The sequence below is a fragment of the Centroberyx gerrardi genome, chromosome 2 (genome assembly GCF_048128805.1).
Source record: "Centroberyx gerrardi isolate f3 chromosome 2, fCenGer3.hap1.cur.20231027, whole genome shotgun sequence".
Classification (NCBI taxonomy): domain Eukaryota; kingdom Metazoa; phylum Chordata; class Actinopteri; order Beryciformes; family Berycidae; genus Centroberyx; species Centroberyx gerrardi.
In genome coordinates this window covers 13,233,287-13,257,055 of record NC_135998.1, presented here as the reverse complement: position 1 = coordinate 13,257,055, position 23,769 = coordinate 13,233,287, and the positions used below count along the sequence as shown (strand labels likewise).

The 23,769-nt window shown below is 39.8% G+C and overlaps 2 protein-coding genes across 3 annotated transcripts in view; one reads left to right on the top strand and one right to left on the bottom strand.

Moving 5' to 3' along the window:
• The window catches only part of exd3 (exonuclease 3'-5' domain containing 3), a 54,834-nt gene extending 51,637 nt beyond the window's left edge, over positions 1 to 3,197 (bottom strand). Inside the window, exons 1-2 of the mRNA XM_071904309.2 lie at positions 3,130 to 3,197; positions 1,581 to 1,736 (exon numbers count right to left, since the gene is read on the bottom strand). Coding sequence (XP_071760410.2) covers positions 1,581 to 1,608 — 28 coding nt within the window. The 5' untranslated portion in view covers positions 1,609 to 1,736; positions 3,130 to 3,197. The remainder of the gene's footprint in view (positions 1 to 1,580; positions 1,737 to 3,129) is intronic.
• Positions 3,198 to 5,966: 2,769 nt separating this feature from the next.
• Positions 5,967 to 23,759, top strand: cdc37l1 (cell division cycle 37-like 1). 2 transcript variants are annotated; one of them, XM_071904319.2, is made up of 8 exons: positions 5,967 to 6,272; positions 8,119 to 8,418; positions 9,100 to 9,193; positions 9,841 to 9,956; positions 10,646 to 10,768; positions 12,933 to 13,094; positions 14,848 to 14,919; positions 19,096 to 23,759. In XM_071904319.2, exons 1-8 carry the CDS (start codon positions 6,168 to 6,170, stop codon positions 19,210 to 19,212), a joined length of 1,089 nt encoding a protein of 362 aa, XP_071760420.2. In that variant the 5' UTR covers positions 5,967 to 6,167; the 3' UTR covers positions 19,213 to 23,759. The 2 variants fall into 2 exon arrangements, with proteins under 2 accessions (XP_071760420.2, XP_071760429.2); XM_071904328.2 differs by lacking the exon at positions 14,848 to 14,919.
• Positions 23,760 to 23,769: the final 10 nt, after the last annotated feature.

Genomic DNA, 23,769 nt, shown 5'->3' with positions numbered 1-23,769 from the left:
TGTAGCAGGTGCTAAAAAAAGCTTTTATCCGGTGCCATTACAGAAACTTGAGGTATAGATGGGAATAGCAGCACTTGCCGAAGATTACATTTGATGTTTTTAAAGGATTAAAGGATAAGGCTGGTGTTTTTTAATGCATGTCTTACCGTCAACAAATCCTATGAAAATAACAAAATCAGAAATGATTTTGTTTTGCCAACAAGTCTCGTCCATGTAGCCGGTGCCCAATGAAGCCATGTCCCAGCAGCCATAGAACTCCATTATATTAAAAAAACGATTAAAAACACGTCAAAGAGCCATGCCGTTGCTCTGGGCAACATATTTCATCATCGCGATGCACCGGGCCAGCCGACTTTTTCCTCAAACAACTTAATAAGCCGGCTGTAAACACGTTTGCGATCTCAGGAAAGTAGTTCCGTAGCACCGAAAATAGTCCCCGGCGTAATGAAGAATTTGTTCCCATTTGAATTTGATTTGGTAATAACTACAACAGCCTGACTTTTCGTGGTAACGATTTTTAAAATTGAAACTATGTCTTTGTGAGCTGTATTTCAAGGTTTTTAGCTTACAATTGGAGCCAATGACTTCCGGGTTGGCGGCTAAAAACGGTACGTGGGAACTCAGAAAGTAACGGGAGTAGAGCAAACACATTGTTTTGTTATTTTCATAGGATTTGTTGACGGTAAGCAATGCATTAAAAAACACCAGCCTTATCCTTTAAAGCAGTGTTTGCATTCCCCATTGTTAACTGTCACTCCAAAAATATCCCTTATGGTTTAATTTCAATGCCAATGTGCACTTACACCTACAGGCTACAGCCAGTGCTCTATAGTGAAAAGAGCTGTGCTGTTGATATCACTGAAGACCCCAGGGGCTCCTTGTGTAATATTCAGAAAGCTAATGTTGCCTAGGAACAAATGTAAATGAAGCTACTAAGCAGAGCTTAATTTGATTTGGCAAATACTGCACTGAACACATTTAGCTACACTAAATCACTGGAGGCTTAGGAAAATGTTTTTGACCTGCAACTGCTTTAGATACAGGCTGTGCCTACGGCTATGGAAACAGGGTTGTGGTAGTTGGACCAAGTGCTTAAAGATGCTGGCTGGGTATTATAATTTCATTTGTTGTAACAATGGGACAACCATCCAAAGAGATAAGATCATTTTTATGAAAAGGGCATTTCCGTTTGTGAATTTTGAACAAAATCCACTTGCTGAATGGGCTAATTGAATGTAGACAAGAGGCAGTTTCAGGCAAATAATCTGTTGGCCAAAGACATTCCAACCAGGCGCATAATGCCTATAAAGTATTGTTTTACTGGTTGCTATGATAGCAACCAAAGAGAGAGCAAATGTTCTTGTTTTGTCTTGATTTTGTTTCTTATATACTTGTTTAAAGAAAATGTTTCTATCAATACACACATAACCACTGTATAAAAGCCATGATATAACCTCATAAGGACCACGTACCTTCTGAGGCACCCATACCCATCATCACAGTAACGCACACCCTCCCAGGTGTTACTTTAACATTAAACCTTGAAAGAGAACTGTGTGTTGTAAATCTGTGTTACGAACCCACTGCCTCTGGAGCATCACGGTCCATTCTTCACCACAGGATGGTGCGCTGTGTCACTCTGTCGCTGGACCTCAGCTGTCTGAGGGAGGGAGGGCAGGAGGGGGGTGAGGGGGGTAGAAAGAGAGAGAGGGAGAGAAAACGAGAGAAATGGAGGGCTGAAGGTAGGTAGGGTGAAAGAGAAACATGGAGAGAACAGAACACATTAATATTTTACAAAATAAGGCACCTAATTGAAACATTCTAATTACCATCCAAAAAAGATAAATACTATATAGGCCTAATCACTTGGAATCCAGCAACCCTCGATCTTCCCACTACAAAGCCTTAAAATAAAAATAGTAAAGTAGGCTATCTAAAGTTGCCTCAACCAGATTGTCCTGACGCTCCATTTACTGACCGGATACCCAAAACTGAATTCTTTATGTACAGACTGAGTGAGCATAGTTTGTCTACTGTGAGCAAGGAGACGTAAAGACAAATCTGTACTTTCTCCAACAGTGTGACGAAAACACGGGAGGTTAATAAATGGGAGGTTCTCTGCCAGAATTAGTCAAAAATACGTCAGACATGTGTACTCTGTTGGCAAAACATGTAGTTACCTACCACACAGTGAGGGGAAGCCACTGGAAAGAGCCAATGAGCCAAGTTAAGATGTTGTATGTGTTGGCGTATGTTTGTTTTTAACTAAGTTGAGAGGTAATGGTAATGAGTTTTCACATGCGTTTGGCAATATAAGAACGATTTCACTGTGCCAATAAAATTTATTGAGTTGAAAATGTAACTGAAAGAGAGACCGAGTGAAAAAACTGTCAGTGAAAACTGTAGACCTAGTTCCAAAAAAAATGGGCTCCAGGAAAAAAATCTTTCACTGTTGAGCAACTAATGATTATGAACCAATTTTGCTGATATTATCATTCCTGCACACACACACACACACACATACACACACGCACACACAGAGAAACCTGTGGGAACAGCAGCCTGAGAAGGGGCAAGATGCCAGCTGGCTCTGAGACTGGATTTGAGGCTGAGGATGTTTTTTTAGGTCTGAAGTCTGGACTGTTTGTTTCTCCCTGTCTATGTGTCTGCGGCCCTGGAGGCGGGCTTTGGCACTCAGCACCATCCTGGCAACAGCACTTTACCAGGTGGTGGTGGCGGAGGGATACAGCCTGCGGTCAGGACTATCTACTGCTGTCTTCTACCTCCACCTACCGGTAATAAAGTACACATCACCCTCTCTCAAGCTTCAGCTGACTGTTACTGTAAACCAACAGTCGCAGTCTGAGTCAGTCAACTCATAACACCCTTTGCTGAGAATCCCGTATGGTTTTATTTGTCAACGAAATGCCAACATGCACATAACGTCACGACGGTGTTGTTTCTTCGGTTGAATGTCCGACTCATGTTAGCTTAAAAACTCAGTGCTAGGTTACAATATTGCTGTCTAATCTTTCCACTTCCACTTTAGGAAAGACAGTCAACGGTGTAGTAAATGTATCAACTAGCGAATAATATTTAAACTATAATGTATGTTGTGAATGGACTTACCATGTGCTACTTTCCTGTTAGTTTGTTAGTTAACGTTAAAACGCCTAGCTTAGTGCAGGAAGCAAATTCTTCTGCTGCTGCTGTTGCTGCTTCTTCTTCTTCTTGTAAATTAATGGTCGTTTAGACGCATCAATAGTGCATTACTGCCCTCTACTGATCAAAAATGCCTCAGGTGCTTCAACTGTACACGAAATCTTCTGATACAATCCAGTCATGTGCAAAATGAGTAAAAATCGAAATCTTTGCTTATCAGTTGGTGGTTTCTTATTTCGACCTAGCAAAGTTTTTAAAGAAAAGGTAGAAACCCCTAAATCTGTCAGATCTTTATAAAACTTGTCTCTCTCTGTCTTATATTTCCTGCAATATAGCATCACATGCTCCACTGTTTCTGAAGTGCTACATTCACAAAGTCCATCTGGATGTTTACCAATAACGTTTAGGCAACTGGCTAATCCACAACTCGAAGTTTAACAGCTATAAATATTTTGGTTTTGAACAGATTATTGTATTGTGAAATAATGCCTCACTTTTCCCCGATTGATCCACTCTTCTTGCCATGCTTTCCTAATCTCCACTTTAATTATACTACTCAGTCTTGTGGTCTTACCCTACATCAAAATCTTCAATTCTGTTTTCTTTCCTGAGAGTGCATTTAGCAATTTCATCTGCTTTATCATTGCCTTCAACCCCAGAATGACCAGGAAGCTACAGTAGTGCCACTGAACAGTCCAATGTCCCTATTCAAAGTAAACAACATAATCATAATATCTGTTAGGCCTATCTTAGCTGTCAGATAACACGCATCGTATTATGCAGTCTACTCACAGTTTTGATGACTCTTCTTGAATCCACGGAGGTGATGCTGCTGCTGATTTCGGTTCAAAATCAAGTAAAAGTTACATTAAAAAAAATATTGAACATAATCTTTGTTAGAGAGTCGTAGGTCTACGTCACGAGCATAAAAACAAAAACACAGGCTGGAAGTAGGTGGCACTATAATTAGCCTATATTGTCTGTCAATAGAAAATAAAACAAAAGGAAAACTGACTCTAACAATGTGTCTTTGATAAGATCAGGACGAGCTTTTGATGTATTGCTCTTCAAAGCCCTTCTGCTGCTTCTTCTTCTTCTTCGCTTTTAAACGCGGCTGGCATTCAACTTTAAGGTGCATTACCGCCACCTACTGCTCCGGTGTGCGGACCAGAGCAACTTTTTCTTTTGAATGACCAGGATTGAACATAATACAAATCTGTAATGGCTTCATGAGATCCAAGATTTCAATAGACTTGATTGTAGAATAAAAAGAATAAAGTGACTCAAAGAAAAAAGGTATGAGGTGGCTTTATTAAAGACAAAAGGCTGTCATCAGCTATTGATATTCATAATTATCAACCAAAAGAAAAAATATGTTAAATTCTTTATCAAGTTAAATTTGGCTCCTACACAATCAGTAGGCTATTCACTACAGATTCAACTCACAATAGTGACAGTGTTGTTTCAGGATAAATATAGGCCTACTCATAAAAGTAATGTAACTTAATAGACAGATATTTACACACTTGAGAGACTCACATTCCCATTCAAATAAAAGTACCTTAAAACAGTTTAGATTTCAGAAATTTAGATTTATGTGTATGATATTACCCTAATAAAATGATCAAGCAAGTCAAACAGATTTATTGTCATTCAACCATATAGTGCACAGTATATAGAGTTCTTTCAGGACCACAGTGCAACAGGACAATGCAATACATAAGACTACACTACATAACATGTTAACTACATTTAGACTACATGAGGTTTACAAATTTATATTATCATGGTCAAAACTTGTGGTAACTTTTACAGTCAATTTAACGTGATGACTAGTTTTACTCCATATAAATCCCTCCAAATCTGTCCAAAGCTTGGTGGAATGAGATAGAGAGAGAACCATAGAATAAATGTATCAAAGTTTCATCAGTGCAAAAAATACATTTGTCATCAATATCTGCAAATTTTGATAAGCTATAATAGGAGGTGTATATATTGTGCTATAGTTTGAGATGTAACCTCCTCTTCTGCTTTGTTAGGGACTCAAAGTGTAAAGGGTAGCCACTGTATGTCTGAAAACAGTTCCAATGTACTTTTTCTCTTGGGATTGTTCTTTAATCATTATAAAATAACATCTCCTCCACCCAGTTAAACCTCACCATGATAGACAACCTCATTTACCATGATGCCCATCTGACTCAAGATCTGACTTCATTAATTTGGCAGCTTGCGGAACCCATACAGTCATCAAAGATACTATAAGATGTAAATTGCTCCGTTACAACCACCACCGGCGCATACAATGACATCTACATACAATGACAAAAAAAACAAATTGTCATTTTATATGATCTAACAGTAGATCATTATTAATATCAAGTATCTACCTACATGGCAATATATTTTTAATTTATAATAGTTTTGTGAGTTAACAAGTCCAGAAGTAGAAATAGATAGTCACACTGCGCATGTGCAAAACGTGGACAACTTTTTTCAGCTCACGTAAAGACCACATGAAGTAGTACATGAATAATACTGCTGATAAAAAGGAAACATGGCGAGGTTATTACTCATCAACCAACATACAACTGTATCATTTAAAAAATAATAATTTTGCGTTTTAATATAGCAGAATTTACATAACTGTGGCCACTGAAATACTGACTGTAAATTATTCCTTCACTGAAAATATGTTGCAAAAAAAAAATTCTGTATTTGAGTCACGTGGTCAAAGTTGTTTACCACGTGGTCGGTGTCATCTCTTAGCCCAAACGCACCGAGTCTTTGTAGAAGCAGGAGTGTGTTACTACGTTGTTATTCATAGGAGCTGAACTCCTTGTGGGGGAGCACCAGATCCCCAACCTGCCCTGCTGACTTTACAGACCGGTATCTAGATTAAGCCTAAGTGTGGCAGACAGCTGACATCGGACTGCACTGTTTTGAGTCTGAAAACAGCTAGCTAGCGAGCCCGACTGTAGAGCTAGCTAGCTAGTTATTTAGCAGTGATGGAGTGGCTGGGTAATGGAGCTTCGCCGTTCCCCGATGAAGAGCCAGGCGGTGACCCTGCCTCCACGACGAGGGGCTCCAGTGCTGTTTATCCCCACCAGCAGGTAACCAGCTAATGTTAGCACCCGATTCTGTAAGAACAAGACGTAGCTTTTGGTTCATGTAAATGACTTGGCACGTTAGAAGTAGCGGTGTGGAAGCCAGCTAAGCCTGTTAGGAGATCATTCTGTTGGGAGCAGGTTAGCTGGGTGCAAAAGCTAGTGTCTGTTTTGGAAGCTCCTTTTTCGTTGCCAACTTTCACTTTAGCAGTAATTTCCCTGCCAGTCAACTGGGAGTGGGCAGCTCACGTTTCAGGGCGAAACATCAGTAGCAAGCCTGCAGAAAACAGACTGTAGTCATGTTAGCCCAGGGGTACTTTAATGAAGTGAAAGCTCAACTCCACTTCTAATAAATGCCATAATGTTAGCAAGTCGTTTACATTGTCATCGGGTGGTACAGTCATGCTACAGTCTCTGAAACAAGCTGTCAAGGCATTCCTGAGATCATCCCTGTATGCGGGGTGGTGGATGAGATCAGAGGCCACAGTGAGGCACACAGTGTGTTTCCCATTCCCCCAGGTCCTTGATATTCTCAGCCACTGACAGCTGTGTGGAGAGGCTGCTGATTGGAAACGGCATTAGGGTGTTTGGATATGTGGCTGTGGATAGATGGATGCAACATTTACTTTATTTTTAGCCCTCTCACCCCACCCTGCACCAAATACAGCATGGTGTGGTCATCACGGTGGCTGAAAGCTAATACAGTTGGGCTGTGATTCAGAATGATTGGGGAGATTCTAGGTCTTCCTTTCTCTAGGTCTTTCTTTCTTTCACTCCAGAAACTTGGGAGTGGTTTGGCAGTGACTTGACTAGATGAATGGGTTAAGAGAGTAGTGCAGTCTTGCCTCCGACACTGTTGAGAAACATCAGAAATGAAGTTGTTGTTATTCTCCACAGATTTGGAGATGATCATGACCATGCTTTTATCTAATCTCATTTAGGCTATTGCAGCTATTTATTCCTGTCAGAGTCAGAAAGTCACTCTCAAGTCTCCGGCTTGTTCTGAACGCAGCAGGATAGGAATATAACTGCTGCCAAATAACCTCAATTTTAGCATCTCCCCACTGGTTACCAGTTAGATAGAAGTGATTTTATGATCACATATAAAGCACGGCTAGGTCTGGACCCTAGCCATATTGTAGACCTCTTACTTCTCTATGAGCCTCAGTCTAAACTCAAAACTAAAGATAATTGTGTTTTTGCCATTAGGGCCCCAACACTGTGGAACGCCCTGCCTGAGGAACATAGGCTAGATAATCCAGTTTCACCATTTAAATCACTTCTAAAACACATTTTTATAGACTTGCTTATAATTGCTTTTGATTCTTTTTTTGACCCACTTTTAACCTTGTGTTGCTTATGTTGTGTTTTCATTTTATTTATTTTTTCCTTTAAACCTTTTCTTTTGAAAGTGTTTCCTATTTTTTCTCTCCTCCTCTTTTAGTTAACTATTCTTGTTTTTATGCCTTCTTTGAAAGCACTAACTCTGCTTTTAGATAAGTGCTATTAAACGTTTATTATTATTTACTACTCTCCAGCTCTTCCAAATGCAGCTCAACCATTATTTTGGAGGCCCTATTCTATTCTAAAACTCAAATTTGACTGGTGAAAAAGTGAAAGTGACTGGTGAATTTTTGGGATGTACCAGCCACGATGGTTGGTGGATGAGGAAAATCATTTTCCTGCCCTCGATTACACAAAGCACAACAAACCAGGATCTTTGTCAGTAAATGTATGTAAGGTTAAGTCTTCTCTTGTTATGACGAATGACTTTTCAGTTCTAACTTCAGTCTCTCATGTTTCTGCCCCTCTGTTTCTCCCTCCCCTTCTCTTTGCCTCCCTGCCACGTCAGTCAACATCGTCCCACCTTAGTGACAGTGCCATGGCGTCCCTCTGCCAGAGCCAGCAGCGCTGTGTGAAGGCCTCCATCGTGTCCAGCTGGAGTCTGGCGGAGGCCCAGGACCAGCTATGTTCTCTAGGGGTCCATGGCTCAGAGTCCCTGGAGCAGGAACGTGCCCGAACTTTGGCCTGTCCCACAGAGCTCACACACACGGAGCAGGAGTGGCGCCGCAAAGAGAGCATGCTGGGAGGTCAGGACCCCAGCCGCAGCCCTGTACTTGGAGCTGTCGGAAGTTGGGACGTTTTTGATAAGGTAACTGCAAACACTTGGGCTTTTGTCACATCTGGGTGTTTTTTGGCACACATAACACAAAGGTGGAAAATTAGAGGACTCTCAATGTCATGATAAAGTGAGTTTTGGGGTTTGATGGTCATCATGTATATTGGCAGACACTCGGTTCCAGATTTTTTGAACTAATTAGCCATAACTGTTGCTGCGTTCATGTCCTGGTGGGGAGATCCGACATCACTAGAACCGACTTCCAAGTTGACTACTAGAAAGCATTGTATTTACATGCTATTTTCTTGGAAAACCAAACCTGGAAGACAAACATAAACCGTTAGGGACGCTGCAGCTTTGCAAGTTGGATAATTGTTAAGCGTTGGTGGAGGTTTGCGCTCTAATGAGTGCCTTCTAGTTTCTCTATTTTGACTGGGCACTCCCAGAATGCATAAGAAAAAGAAGATGGGATAAGGTGGGACATTCACCTTTCTTCTTCATTTGTATGGTACAAAATAATTAGGGTGGAATTTCACCCAAATCATGTGTCTTGTACTGTTAATATGTTTTCATGTTGAATCATTGGAGGTATCTTCTGATTAGTACAAGCAGTTTAATGCAGCATCTGATTGGGTGTCTGTTTAAGGCCACTTCACATGACTGTGTTGTGATATTATTAACATTCAGTCAGTGCATATCTTCTCTCTCTTCCAGAGCATCATCAATGTCCAAAATAAACCTGTAGAAATGGATCAGGACAAATGCAAGACGTTTCTCACAAAGTATGAGCAAGAGCTCAGGCATTTTGGTGAGTATGACACCGAATCAAAACGGCCAAATCAAGAATACTGTCCAATTAATGGTAAGCAAGGCTGTGTTTAGTTTAGTTTATTTTCAATAAAAAAAATAGGATCTTCTTTAAAATTCAAACATTGGAAAACTTGTGGCTGAAAGGTTGTTGTAGACCCTGTAGTTTCACTGGAGGAAAACAGGTGATGTAATTTTCACCTGCATAATTGAATGATTTAAGTCTCATCACAGCGCACTTTCCTGTTTGAGTAATGGTTACAGGACAAAATACCTACCTGTTTATCAGCAAACTCCCAGTACTCTGTCAATTCTAGCATGGCTTGAATCAAATCCAAATTACCAATTACCACTTGCCAGCAAGGCAACTTCCACGTCAGTTGTGCGTTTTGACTATTTTTAATTTTCTTCCTGTGTTGAAAAGTTGTAGGCGTAAGTAGTGTGCGACATGGTACGGAAATGAATTGCCTCCTTAGTCATTATTATATAATAATGACTAATATATAATATTGTACTATATTTGTCCTCTTCACTGAAATCAGAAATGTTTAAGGCTATGAATTATTAGTTACCCATGTTGTCCTGTAATATTAACCCCATCTGGACAGAGTTATATCCAGCTTTATATGCTTTGTATGTGTTTGTCAGGCATGTTGCGGAGATGGGATGACAGTCAGCGGTTCCTGTCAGAACTGCCTCAGCTCATCTGTGAGGAGACGGCCAACTACCTGATCCTCTGGTGTTTCAGACTACAGCAAGAAGGGGTTAGAAAGCACTTCACCTTTTTTCAGTGTTGCAGATGGCCACACAAACACATGCACACACTGACTTACTGTACCACATACATATTAACACTGCACAGTGCTCAATATCAGGTATTTCTTTACTCATTCAAAATGCAACTTCCAAGTAAAGGAATGGCCTCAGCTGCTTTATTAATCCCATATGTGGGCCCTAATTTGCACATTTTAATATATATTTTGAAACTAATGTGAAAGTAATGCGGTGTCATACAATATGCAAGTATTATATATAGAATGAAAGTACAGGATCTGCCATTGTGGTGACAGCCATAATATTAATGTAGCACACTTACATTTTCGGTATGACTCTTTCACAACCTCGCTACAAACGCATGCTCATTGACACTCCAGTCAAAGTTTATGCTCGTAAATAATTGGCACTATAAACACATTTATATATTACTGAAGAGACATGACTTTGTAGATTGGCATAGTAAAAACAAAGTTTAGGCTCGTAAATAATTGGCACTATAACACATTTATATATTACTGAAGAGAGATGACTTTGAAGATTGGCATAGTAAAAACATAAAAAACTCTGAATATCAGAGGTTTATGGTCTGGCCAGCTGAAGTGGTTTAAGAGGTTAAACTGAGGCTAAACAAGAGGCTAAACTCTCAACCCAGTTTTCTGTGTTTTGTCTCCTGTAGAAAGAGGCGCTGATGGAGCAGGTGGCCCACCAAGCCGTAGCCATGCAGTTCATCCTGGAGATGGCCTCAAACTCCCAGCAGGACCCCAGAGGCTGCTTCAGACAGTTCTTCCACAAAGCCAAAGTAAGGACAAGGTTGTTGAATAGCATGTGTCTGATCAATAGTACACCAAGCTCTATTTCTGGGTATTTGGAGTATATTCACCCATCAACTTAAATGCCAGCAAAATATGTAGGAATCTGATCATGGTAAACGCAGCTTCTCAAGTGACACTACACTGCTGGCTGAAGTTGTGCGCTATATATAGCTGCTGGAAGTTGTGACGTTTCTGCAGTGAAAATATAATTTAAAAAAAATACACTTTCCTGCTGTAACATCATAGCCTTGGACTATTCTTTCATAATATAGTATGCAGGGAGGTGATGTAAGATAACTTTCCAGAGTCTATATTAATTATGCAGCCCTACCCTAAAGTTTGGTTAGCCTGATATTCAGACTGAATGGCCATTTTGTTCCCACTACAATATTCAGCATGAGATTGCCTCCTTGTTAACATATTGCAAAGACAATATGTTGGTTAAGGGGGTGATTTCAACAAATATTATTCTGCTGAAATGCCAATGAGAAAACATTGTACGAATGGTTCAAATTTTAGTCCCGCCCATCAAGGCCCTGATAGGCTTGATTGTTTCTCCAAGCGAGTACAAGCCGTTCACTAGAGCAACACCAGACTCTCTGAATCACTCGACAAAATCTAAAGAGTGGGCGGGATGTGATTCAGGAGTCTGGAACCAGGCTACAGGTACAAATATAACATAAATGTGTTTTCTGCCATGACGGCACAATATTTAATAGCACTGTCACAAAGTCAAATGTTAGAAAAAGGGCCAGGACCATAGAAGAGAACGTTGCAGGCAAGCTGCCACATTATGTCAAATGCCTTCACCACATCACTGTTTGGACTTCACAAAATATATTTAGATTACTACAGTTCAACATGATGTAAATGCCAAATTTATTTCGATTTTATGTATTTATTTCATTTACCCTACTTTACCCTAATTTTTCTACTTAACCCAGTAGGACAGCAACAGCTAATTAGGTTTGTTAATAGCTGTGTCACATGTTGGTAAGAAATGCAATGCATGCATCATCATGTGACTAGTATGATTTGGGCTCTAGACACCTGTGGGTGTAATTCACTGTAGTTTACTGTATGCTAGGTGGAAGTAAAATTTTGTTTTCAGTTATGTTAGCTCACCACTAGAGATGTTACTCAGGAGAAAACATTGAGTGATAGGTTTTTAGGATGTTCTTTTGTGCTAAACTAAGCATTAACTCAGATTGAAATACAAAATAAACAAAGATTTAACATATTTTCTGGTCCATCTCAGCTCAAAAAACAAAAGTAAAAGTAGCACTTTTTTGTATGTGCACCAACTGGAAAAGGATCTTTGTAACATCTAAAAGAGGTTCACCATAAATGAAAGACTAGATATAAACAGGCCTGGGTTAAATAGTATTTGCTAATACCTTTTATGGCTTATTTTGGTCTATTCAGGTGCCAGAGGGCTGGGGTTTGACACACAGAATATTGAGTACAACAGACTTTAGACTTTACCAGCATATTTGAAAGTCAGTCCAGTATATTTGTTTGTGATGGACGACATACCTGACACTCAACTGTCTTGATTGGGAAACTCCCAACCATGTGTTACTCAAAGCTGTTTAAGATAAATACTGTTTTGCAAATACTGTATGGCCAAGGTCTGGATGTCAGTGACAAAGCACTTTCAGCCAGTCAGTCTGAAAGTACTTGAAGTTATTGCATTGCTTACAGATAAATCTGTTGTGCATCTACACAGCTCTACAAAACCAGGGGTCTCCCCTGGGTGCACACTATAATGGGAAATGTGATTTTTGGTTTTGTTTTTTTAAGGTTTTTTTCACCTGAGCTTTCAGTTTTTGCCAAGGATTTTGGGGACAGATATCACCTTAATTTCATTAGGATATCTCTTGTTTCTCTGCTTGCCTTCCATTATTTTTGCTTTTGTTGTGTTTTCCTGATTTTATCCCTGTGTCAGCTAGTTAAAAATATCTTGGTGGTGCAGAACAAAATTACTTTTTTCACTTGGATTTTGCCATTTTTGTTGTGGAAATAGGGAATTAAAATGCCTGTTTAATAGGAAATATGTCGGATAAGGCCAGATATACTAAAGTTTGCTGTTTCCCAATAGATGTGTAGAGTGTTCCTAATATTGTTGTCTTTTTTGCTGTGTGTGTCTAGGCAGGACAAGAGGGCTACTTAGATGTCTTCCAATCAGAGCTCGAGGCCTTCAAACACAGAGTGAAAGAGTACACAGTCAAGTCTAAAGGGGACACACCCAAAGAGAGTGTCGGCACGCGCTGCAGGCTTGACCCCAAAGAAGTCCTGGACTCGTTACCTCCAGTAAGTGTTCCTGGTAAACTTATGTCTTCAGTTAAAATCTGCCTGTGCTTTTTTCCAGTGGCATATTGGGTGAGACCTGTTGCCTCATGAATAAAACTTTGTGTAGGTTCACAAATAAATGGCTGTGTAAGCAAAAAGGTATAAACACACAGATATTCTCAGATTTATAAAATGCTGCATACGCCACTCGGATGCATGTTTGTTTTGTTATAAATCATAAATGGCTGGGAATTTATGCAAATGTGAACAAGCTTAACAAAGACTTTGCTGGCTGCTAAATGTGGATGAGGTTAACTGTAAGTCCAGTAAACATGATGTTATTATCATTATGACTGAAAATGGGTAAAAAAGTGAAGGCAACGGTAAGTGCTGCAGTGCTCACATCAAGGGCCAGATAATTGGCATGACATCTAAATAATTAAATAGCAAAAGTCTACCATTGTTTACCAAAAGTGCCAAAGAAATAATTGTACATCATGAAGAGCAAACATAACGCACCCTAAATGCAGCAATTTCAATATCGCCACAAACGCTGGGGTGAAGTCATTGTGGTTAAGTAGTTATTATCAATACATTCTTACAGTTCTTCTAGGAATTTTACATCTTCAAGGAATATTATGTATAGCACTGTAAGCACAAGCATTAGAATGACTGAATTTTAAATGAAACAGTGTCTGAAATGCACGTAGCGTAGCTTAGGTGACTATCAGGGTTTCAAAGGCAACAGACCATGTAGGTCAACAATTTAGGTCAACCCATGGAGGCAATAATTCCCACCCTAAAACTCTCTGAATATGTTAGGACCAATATCAATTCTGCCAATATGAGTTGGTTTACAGTGGACAGAAATGTCAGGTGCAATGTACAAGTGTTTTTTTGTTTGTTTGTTTGTTTGGCATTAGCCTTCCTATACTGTTAAGTGTCACCATATCCCACATCCACATTTTTGTGCATCTGTATCATTTATATATGAGGCCCCTTGTGTATTTCAAAACTGATCATCATTGGCACCAAGAGTTTCAGGCCAAGCTGAGGGCAGCTGCGGGAAGCAAAGCTGCATATCAGCAGTTACGACCTCCGTCCATCACACCTTTCTTCCTTCACACTCATTTTCATGCAACAGATATCAACAAAGATGGTCAATTTTTATTTTTGAAGTTAAGTCTTCTGTGTGCACAAACGGGCATTAACCCCAGTGCATCTGCTCTTCCTCTTGAGCGATGGAAATGAGGGTGGATAAGCCTGCACCATGTCAACAGCCGTTACCATAGCAACCAATCTGGTACAGACCTTGAACTTGTTTTTCTCAAAAGCTACCGATCACAAAAATACAATTTGAACTCAGAGTGCCAGTGTGCCTTTTGTCTCAAACTGGTGTATTTATGTAAATTACCTGCAGCAGTAGCCCATATCTTTTGAACTTCCCACTGAGAGCAAACTCTAGTCTTGTATTTTCCACCACATACTGTAATGATGTTGCAATTACAGAGTGAGTGAGATGTGCTGCTTATTCCTCATCTGACATCAAGTTGACTCCTAACAGTTGGGAGTAATCATGCTCCAGGTGGTTGTAGTAAATATGTCAAATCACTGCTGATCGGTGAACTGTCTGAACAGAATGAGAAAGAGGTTTAACGAGATGGATAGTTGTATAGTAATTTTTGCTGAATTTTGCTTTCTGTGCAGATGAGACTGATACTGGTGTGACAAATATGCTATAGTAGTAAAAAAAATATTGTTTATCTATTTGTAGGAACTGAAGGCAGCCTTCCAGCTGCAAGATATGCAGATCTTACAGAATGTTCTCAGCACCATGAATCCACAGGTATTACTGAATACTAAAACAAAATGCACATTTTATTACTTTGGAAGGTAGGATTGGGCGATATTAAATTTACCTAGTGACAAATATGTCTTATATGAAATAACTGTTAAAGGATGTTATTGACACTTTATCAGTTGAACAGACACAGACTGTTGCAGTTACCCCAACTAGCTGTAAGATGGCACCATTGAGCTGTTGCATAATAACCTTCTGGTATATGAAACTAGAAAGGCTTGCATTAAATGTGATTTCCCAAAAGTTCTTCTGCTGGATGGAGGATTTTTAGGTGAGAGCACATTGGTTTTGTTTTCTTTCATGGTGACTTCATTGTCACAATATGTGAATATCACTATATCCACATATTTGCTGCCTCTCCTTTATTTTTCTATACCCAAAAAACACCAAAAAGGTGTAGTCGCATTTGTCCTGTGAACTGGCTTAATTAGAGTGTAAAAATGAATGGGTAAATCTTTGGAGATATAACAATACATTCAGCGGTTTGGTTTGATACACAATACTGGGCTCAGGGTTTAAAGATGGTGACTACAGGTTTCTGAAAATTTAATTGAAACTTTTTAAGAACTTTTTTAATGCCAGTGCAAATAAAATTTAAGACCAGTTTGGTCCTCAAATGAGCCTGAAGAGTAAAAACAAACAAAACAAAAAAACAGTATATATCTGCACAACCAGTAAAATCTCTTACTAGAAAATAACTGCAAAGAGAAACATCTATGTTTGTAAGACTTCTGAAACCATATTTAAGACTCAAATGCAACATTTAAAGCTATATTATGTAACTTTTTCGAGATAAAATTTTGGCATATTTCCTATCTAAGTAATGTGTTGGGGCTCAAGAGAAATCCCCTCATCAGTGCTGCATGAGCCCCCCTACTTTGTCCCATTCCAGCCCCTATGGTCAGGCACGACTAGTGTCAGGAAATCTTCTCACACACATGAAGTGATGCGTTTCTCTGACTGTTTCTGTAGGTAGGTGACGTCACTATAAAGCGACGGGGAATGATTCTTGGGAATTGGAGGTCAAAATAACACTGATCACTTACCACTTGCGGCCACAGGTGCCACCAAAGAGTGTAGCTTTAACCATATATATGTGTTGTGTCTCATGCTTGCAGTGTCAGCCAACTTTGTAGATAAACCTGTTTCATACCCTTCAGCTATACTGGGGATGTTAATTATGTCAGTGTTTTGAGTCAGCTGGACTTCTTACTTACTTACTTACTTGTCTTACTTAGACATTCACTGTGGAAATGAGTTCAGATTGCCAATGCAAGTGCAGCGCTGTAACACTGTTAGGCTACTTTTCTGTCGTATGGCTTTATTAACTAATACTCAATACTGTCTGTTACAGAGAAAACAGCTCTTAAATAAGACATGCACACATCAAAAATGAATTCCCCACTAATAAAATGTGCATAAGCAGAATGAATAAGATATTGAAAACCGGTGAGAGAAGGTTCTTTTTTTCAGTAATAATTATGAAGATCCACAATTCAGCTATGGTACCAATCTTTCTTTTAAATGAAACTGGCTTGTATCACTATATAGCACCATTTAAGCAGTAGTATCTCTTAAATTTAAAGTCTATATTAAACATAGGATCCTCATGTTGCAGACGCATCACTTGTATTCTGTCTGTAGTTCAAGGTTTTTTCACTCATACAGGCACATGTGCTGTTTCCATGCAGTGTCATTTTTGGCCAGCCTCTGCATTTTAGCTGATGCAACAGCAAGACATCAACTGACAATAGATGTTCAATGGGTGATGCAGAGGAGAAAATCTGAAACCTGAAAATCTTAAATTAGCAGCAGAAAAGGAGTGGAGAAGAGCAGGAAAAAATGGGAGGCTACGCACCAGGTTGCAGAGTCATAGCAGTCATAGCATAATCATTTATTCATATTATTTTTCTTTATCATATCACCAAAACCATCCGATGCAAGTGAAGATTTGCACTGACGGCTCCATTGAGGCTCTCCCAACAGAACAAAAATTGCATAAGACTAAATAACAGTAATTGAATACAATTTCACAAATATTAATACAAACTTGAAAGGCTGTCCAACAGATCAGTGACATCAAAGTGAACCAAATTCAAACCAGAAGCACAACTGTTACTTGTGGCCTATAGAGACCTGCTCAGCAAAACTCATATTATATTCAACTCCAAACAAATCAACAATGCTAGAGGGCAATGAGACTATTAAACATGTTTACAAAATGAGTGCTCATGCACTGATTGAAGACCTTGATCACTTTTTTTTCTTTATTCTGTCTAGACCTTGGAATAGTCAAAATGACCTTGTCTGTAGATCTAAGACTAAACTTCTGTACATATAAAATTAAAAGCTCTGTAGTATAAGCTTTGCCCAAGCTTTTTGTTTTAAAGCAATCAATGACATCTTAAAATGAACTCTAAATCCAACTTGACACTAATGTAAGTAGCTAAAATGAGTTACAGGGCTTCATATACAGTATATATGGTACCACTGGTACCACCAACATTTGTAGTCTGTGGCACCAGCTGATCATTTGGTGGCACCAGTATTTTCATCCTGGAACTGCTTCACACACAGTTATTAATGCTTTGTTGATTGAAATATGTTGCCCATTGAAATTAGTCTTGTTATGCAAGACTGTGTCATTGTGCTGTATCAGGTTGGTAAATGTAGAGAATGTGCAATGTGAAGGTAATGAAGTTGGCTATATTAGGCAGCCTCCTTCATATTCTCTTTATACCAGCGAATTCACATTTGTTTTTAACCAAAGGTCTATCCCAGACAGTCAGAGTTGGTCTGAAATATTAACAAAATGGACTCTGTAATAAAGTATGTTTTTTGGTGGCTGAAATCAAGCAGCACAGAACTTACTTTGTGCTACAGTGGCAGAGTGTAGAGGAGAAAATGTGCATCAGGCATGTTATCGATGTTTTAATCACTGTATGTTTGTTCTGTATTGATTATTTATATAAAATTCCAAACAATAAGATAATATACTTTTACCATCAGTTACTCATATGGCGTCCATGATCTCTGTCCCCTAAAGGTCGCATCTCAGCAACTCGGATATCACAGAAAATTCCCACTCTCCCATTATTATATCCCATAATTATTTTTCCCAGTTGCATGAATGGAGCTCTACCAGCTGTGCCGCTCTGAAATGGACTAGCCTTTACCAGAAATCGCCTACATTCTAAAATAGCTTTAGAAAACACAAAGAATTGCCTGTTTTTTTCTTGGGGAAAAAATATGAATCCAAATTTCAGAGAGTTGCCACTGATGCAACCAAAGAAAAACTTCAGTGGTGCAAACAAGTGGTCCCACTCTGGAGCCCCGAGTTACATAATCTCTAATACAAGTTGAAAGCCTTTATATGGCATTCTGAACTAGTTGCAGACACTAAAGAGATTTACATTTGAGGCAAGAATAGTTATAATATTCAGATGAAGTGCAGACATGAAACTCTCCAAAATGGCATACTCTGCAGGTTCTTCTTGCATTTTCAAACTTAAGAGTCTGTGCAGAGATCTTTAGTATGAAAGCCTTTTGTAAGAGTGAAAAAATGAAGCAGCCCCCCTCTGCTGGCCCCACAGCCGCCTGACTAGCTGCCAAACAACTACTGAGAACAGAAACAAAACCGCCTCCTCTTCTCCCACATGGGGAAGATATCTAGCCAGGAATCTGAACTCAGACTGTTGAGGCTGAAGCTTGGCAGTCCTGGTCCTGCTTGCTGCAGTTGTACAGTTCTCTCACTGTAGCATTTCTCTGCACCTCAAACTCAAATTGAACTCGAAGTCAGTAACTCTGAGAACAAGTTTATGCCCTCGCAAACTTGTTTCATTTTAAGGAAAAGCGTAAGGAGAGAGAATTTTGTGAATCCAGGTTCGAAATTTTAGATTCAGCTCAGATTTGAGCCAATGAAATGTTGAAGAAGCAACAGCAGAGTGCAGTTATGTAACCAGTGTAATCCTCTGTCTAGGGAACAGTAGGTTAATCCCCTCGGTTCTGTCTCTCTCACTGACTCTCTCTGTCTCTCTCCCTCCATTCAAACCTGTTTTTGATTTTGATATGCATGTTCATCCTCACCTGTGAATTGTTTTTGTCTGGGATTGAACCTCTTAAATAACTATGACCCCTCCCGTCTCTCTCTCCCTCCACCAGGTGGCAGAGTATCACGTGAAGCGCTGTCTAGAAGCCGGACTGTGGACCGGCACGGGGCGGTGGACAAAAGACGACACTACAGAAACAGATGATATACGCATGATGGAGACCTCCTAGCGAATGTGGGGTCAGCCCCCCGCCTTCCCTCCCTCCCTCCCTTCCAGCCCTCTCCACCGTTCCCACATTACCTTAGGAACAACCTGAGTCATAAGCCCTCTTTATACAGCTCACCAGGCTCCAAACGCCAGTCCAGAGCAGGGATGAATAGAAGCATGATCAGTTTTCACTGACATTCTTTTGTCAACTTTTACACTGCATTTCATCTTTACACTGCACAGGAGAACCAGAACAATGTATCTCTTATGACGATGTATCTCTTGCGGATAAGCAAACCTGTTGCCGTTATTTCGTGACTGTGGTTGGTCTCTGGCTAGTTGCTTCCTGCAATGTTTTTGCTAGCTAAATGGACCGGTTGTGCCATAACCCCGGTTTTACAAATGGAGAATAATAGATCTTACTATCCTATAAGCCTGTCTCCAGATAACACTGTTTTGTTTTTCTTCCTAAAGAAAGAAACATCCACATGTGAAAGATAAAGAATGACCGACTTGAATGCACAAACCAGACAACAGAAAGAATAATAAAACAAAGTTCTCTGGGAAATATTCAATTAGGTATCAAATCCCACCTCTGAAATAAGACTCAGGCTGGTGGATGTCTATGCTGGGCACCTTCATCAGCCATGACGCATACTGACTGGTTGCTCAACATGAAGAAAATAATATGACAAATCAATGGCTGAACATTTTTATACAGTATGTACCATGTAGCAAGTTGATACAGTATACTCTACTGCTAGAGTGGGACATTTAGTCCAGCAGAGTGTCTTGAAGTAAAATAATGAATCGCTTGGCCATGTGTCTACAGGTCCCATATAACTACTGTAATATGGAGAGAAGGTGGTTGTTGGTTGGGTACGACCTGTGGAATAATTTGGAAAAAAAAGGAAAAAATAAATTGCTCACATGAACAGGTGCTTCTGAGCATGCTCAGAATACAGGCTTCCTGTAGGTGAAGCTGTGACATTGTGTTTGGGATTAAAGGGGCCGTCTCTCTCCCTAAAGAGTTTGAAACTTGGCTCTCGGTGCATTTTTGCATTGTAAATCTATCACTTCTGTCTGCAAGTATTCAACGCAAATGCACATGGATTTTGTTAAACTTAAAAACTGAATTTTGGAGTCTTAGTCTCAACGTCTGCTAAAGTCCTGCTGAATTCTAATGCATGTTGAGGTTTTGCACGTATCCTGTTCTCAGGAGAGTTGTGGTAAACGCTTTTACCATTGACTTAAAAGTCAGAAAACAAGTGACCCTTCAGTGACTGTCCAAAGTCTCTGTTAGCCTGTCCATGCATCCATATTTTGGCTGATGCAAATTGCCAAATATTCTTTGACAACTGAGCTGGTGTCAGGCCTAATAAGAAGTGCTTAAGCCTTTCTTTTTTGCCATATTGAGCTGGCTAGCTAACTTGCTGGCTACGTGCCAGTGAGCACAGAGCAGTTTGTCTGTTTGAAAGTGTGTTGGATGGTGTGATGTTGAATCTGTTTAGCACACAATTGAGACTTGTATTCCCACCAACCACAGCTGCAACTAGGCAGGATAGAATGAAATTACAGCCCAGAACTGTATAGAGGTTGGATTAAAATGTAAAATTGAAGTATCCTGCTCTTTCAGGCTCACCACTGCTCTCCATGTCCTCATCCCATGCTTCACTACCGTCCTCACTCTCGGTGCAGGTGTAAATTCCATAGATTTCTGTGCAAGTCGTAGGAGGTGAAAGATGGCCGACACTCCTGCAAGGCTGATACAAGAGGAATGGAAGTTTGCAGTCTATTTGTTTGGCAGCAAGTTTTGTCTGTGAGCAGCAGGCGATGTGAGGAGTTCCACACAGTCTCGTAGTTTGGGTACCAGGAGGCCAGAATAAGCAATGCAAAATGTGTGGGTGGCCAGCCAGTTAGCTGACTCATTGTTGTCTAAAGCAAACAAAAGAGACAAAACAGCTATTAGAAGATCCTAGTTTTGCTGAAGATGCTAGTTATAAGCTGGTGTTAGCTGCTCAACTTTGGCTAGTATTTCGTGACTCTCAGCTGTTTAACATATTTATTGCCATTCCTTGTTGAGCCAGGAAGACCATGTAGAGTTTCCAGCGAGTATAACAAGAACCTGAGTTCAAAAAGTAAGTATAATGGATAAGTTATCCTATAACTCTGCTTTTATAAATGAAGAATGGGAGTTATTACCAATGCCATGTTGGCCTTTGCTCTGGGCTGAATACTTTGCTAGAATGACACGCACAGGAAGGGCAGTGCGTATCGAAGCCTTGGCAGTGGGGCAATTCACGAAAGCCTTATGGCCATTCATTGCCTGTCTGTCTTGGCAAAGATGGGACAAGGGTGGTTTTGATGTTTTCTAAAAATTATTCTTTAGTGTTGTCTGGAGAGAGGCTTATAGTAACCAAGTTCAGATGAAGTAAAACTTAAACCTCCTTTACATCTGTCATTAACATGCATCTTTGGCATTCAGATTTAATCTAAATTGTGTTTAGCTTTGTTAAAGTCCATGTATAGATTCCCCCGAGACACAAACCACCTTTGAAGACATCAGAGATGTATTTGGCCACAGTGGCCACAATAAAACAGAATTTCAAATTCACATACAACTACACAATAAGACATACAGTATATTATCAAAAGTAAATGTTGTTGTGCATTTGGCTGTATTGGCTTTTTTTAAAAATCCTACTCTGTGATAGAAATGATTCAGCAGCTGATTCAGCTTACTTAACAGCCTTGAAATATGGCAAAAAGACAAATTGTGAACTAAAACAATATTGCATGCTATGTTACAAGCGCCGTAATATCCACGAGGTAAAGCTTATAAGACAAGATTAATAACTTGGCATTTATTGCAAGAGAAAGCACCCAGTTGGTGCAAATTTGCATTGTGTGAGGCGCAAGATCAATTTTATGTGTGTAGTTTTCAGACGCAATTTTAATGTTAGGTGTAAATGCAAATAATCCATATCCAGATACTATCTGGATACAAGACACATGGTAATGTAAGGTGTAAAGGGGTTAAGAGCTGTTGGGTTATGGGAGGCAGGAACCCTCTTCGTTCTTGGCTATTATTAATCCACTAACGAGTTATGATCCCATAGAATTTATTTCACCATGGAATTGACATAATGCACGCTTCAAGTTGCAGCCAGCAAGTTAAATAACCACCTTGAGTACAGTTAACAGTATTTACACCAGATGGTGACTATGGCAATTTTTTCATCTTTCCGTACATACAAGATTGACTGGGTCTGGACGGGCTATTTTTAGGTTGAATGGTGGGCCAGAGTAGGGCTAACCTAATCGTCCTTTCTACCGGCTTGCCAACTTTACACAGAATTTCAAGCCGCATCACAACCGCCAATTTCCTTATACAAGTGCTCTGTGTAAAGACTGCTATACATGATGTGTTGGTGAAAGTTCTTGATTCTGGGATCAACACGTCAGTAGAAGATACAAAGCACCAATATGGAGGGAAAAAAGGGCTGAGATCTCCACAAAGAGACTTTTATATTTGTATGCAGAGAGGAGCTCTCTGCATCTGAATGTGTCCTGCACTTTATATTTCTCTTTCAAAACAGAAAGTGTTTAAAAAGAGGTGGAGGTGGTATTCTTGAAGCACTTGACTTTATTATTCTTCCTTATACCATATCGCTTTGATTTTCATTGTCACTTTTGGTTGTTGTCTTCGCCGGCCAAAAGGGAATCCGACATGTTAAACGTTTTTATTTTACAAGCAGGCCATAGATGAGCTTGTGTTTTGAATTGTGTGAGATTTTGTTTCAATGTTTTACTTTTGTATTCTGGTGTTTCCCGACATCCTTGTCCAATTTATTAGGCTGCCACCTCAAAGTCCCCTTGATAATGTCTCCAACACTCAGAGCCAAATCTTTAATGCTAACACGCTAGCTGAAATCGGTGTGAAAATCTGCTGAGCAAGATGATCAATAAGATTTATAATGCAGACTGTGGAATTGAGTGTCTCATGGTGCATTAAAGTACATGTGGTTTTGACTTAAAGCTGCTGTGTGATGTATTGTTGATTCCAGAGTGTCACCGTCCCACCGCTCAGTCATGGTTTCAGAAATTAACGTCTGCGTACTACAAGCCTCTAGGAGTAAGGTGTCGGGCAGTGTGTTACAGAAAAAGGAATATTATTGTAACCAAGTATAGTAATTGGCGTGATGTTAACAGTTAAACTAATAGCATATATGCCGTAGTAGACTTGATGTTTCTCTTATTTCCAGTGACTACTCAACTATGCAAAGTAACTGTTGGGCTTCAACTGTTGTGCTAAACCTGTATGGCTGCTGTCTGGTTTCTGTACCTCCCAATCCACCTGTTGCAGAGGATAATCCCAGAATAGTTGAGTGTGTGTGTGTGTCGGTGTGAGGGTGTACGAGTCCTGGGATGATCACTGGAGCTACAACCTTTAGGAAAATTATGTTAATTATACTCCTCATTCACAGTAGGCAACAATACAGCTTGGCTTCTCACACAATCACAGTAAGAAACTCAAATATGAAACCAGTCTTTAATGTTTTTGTCCTGTTGTCAACAA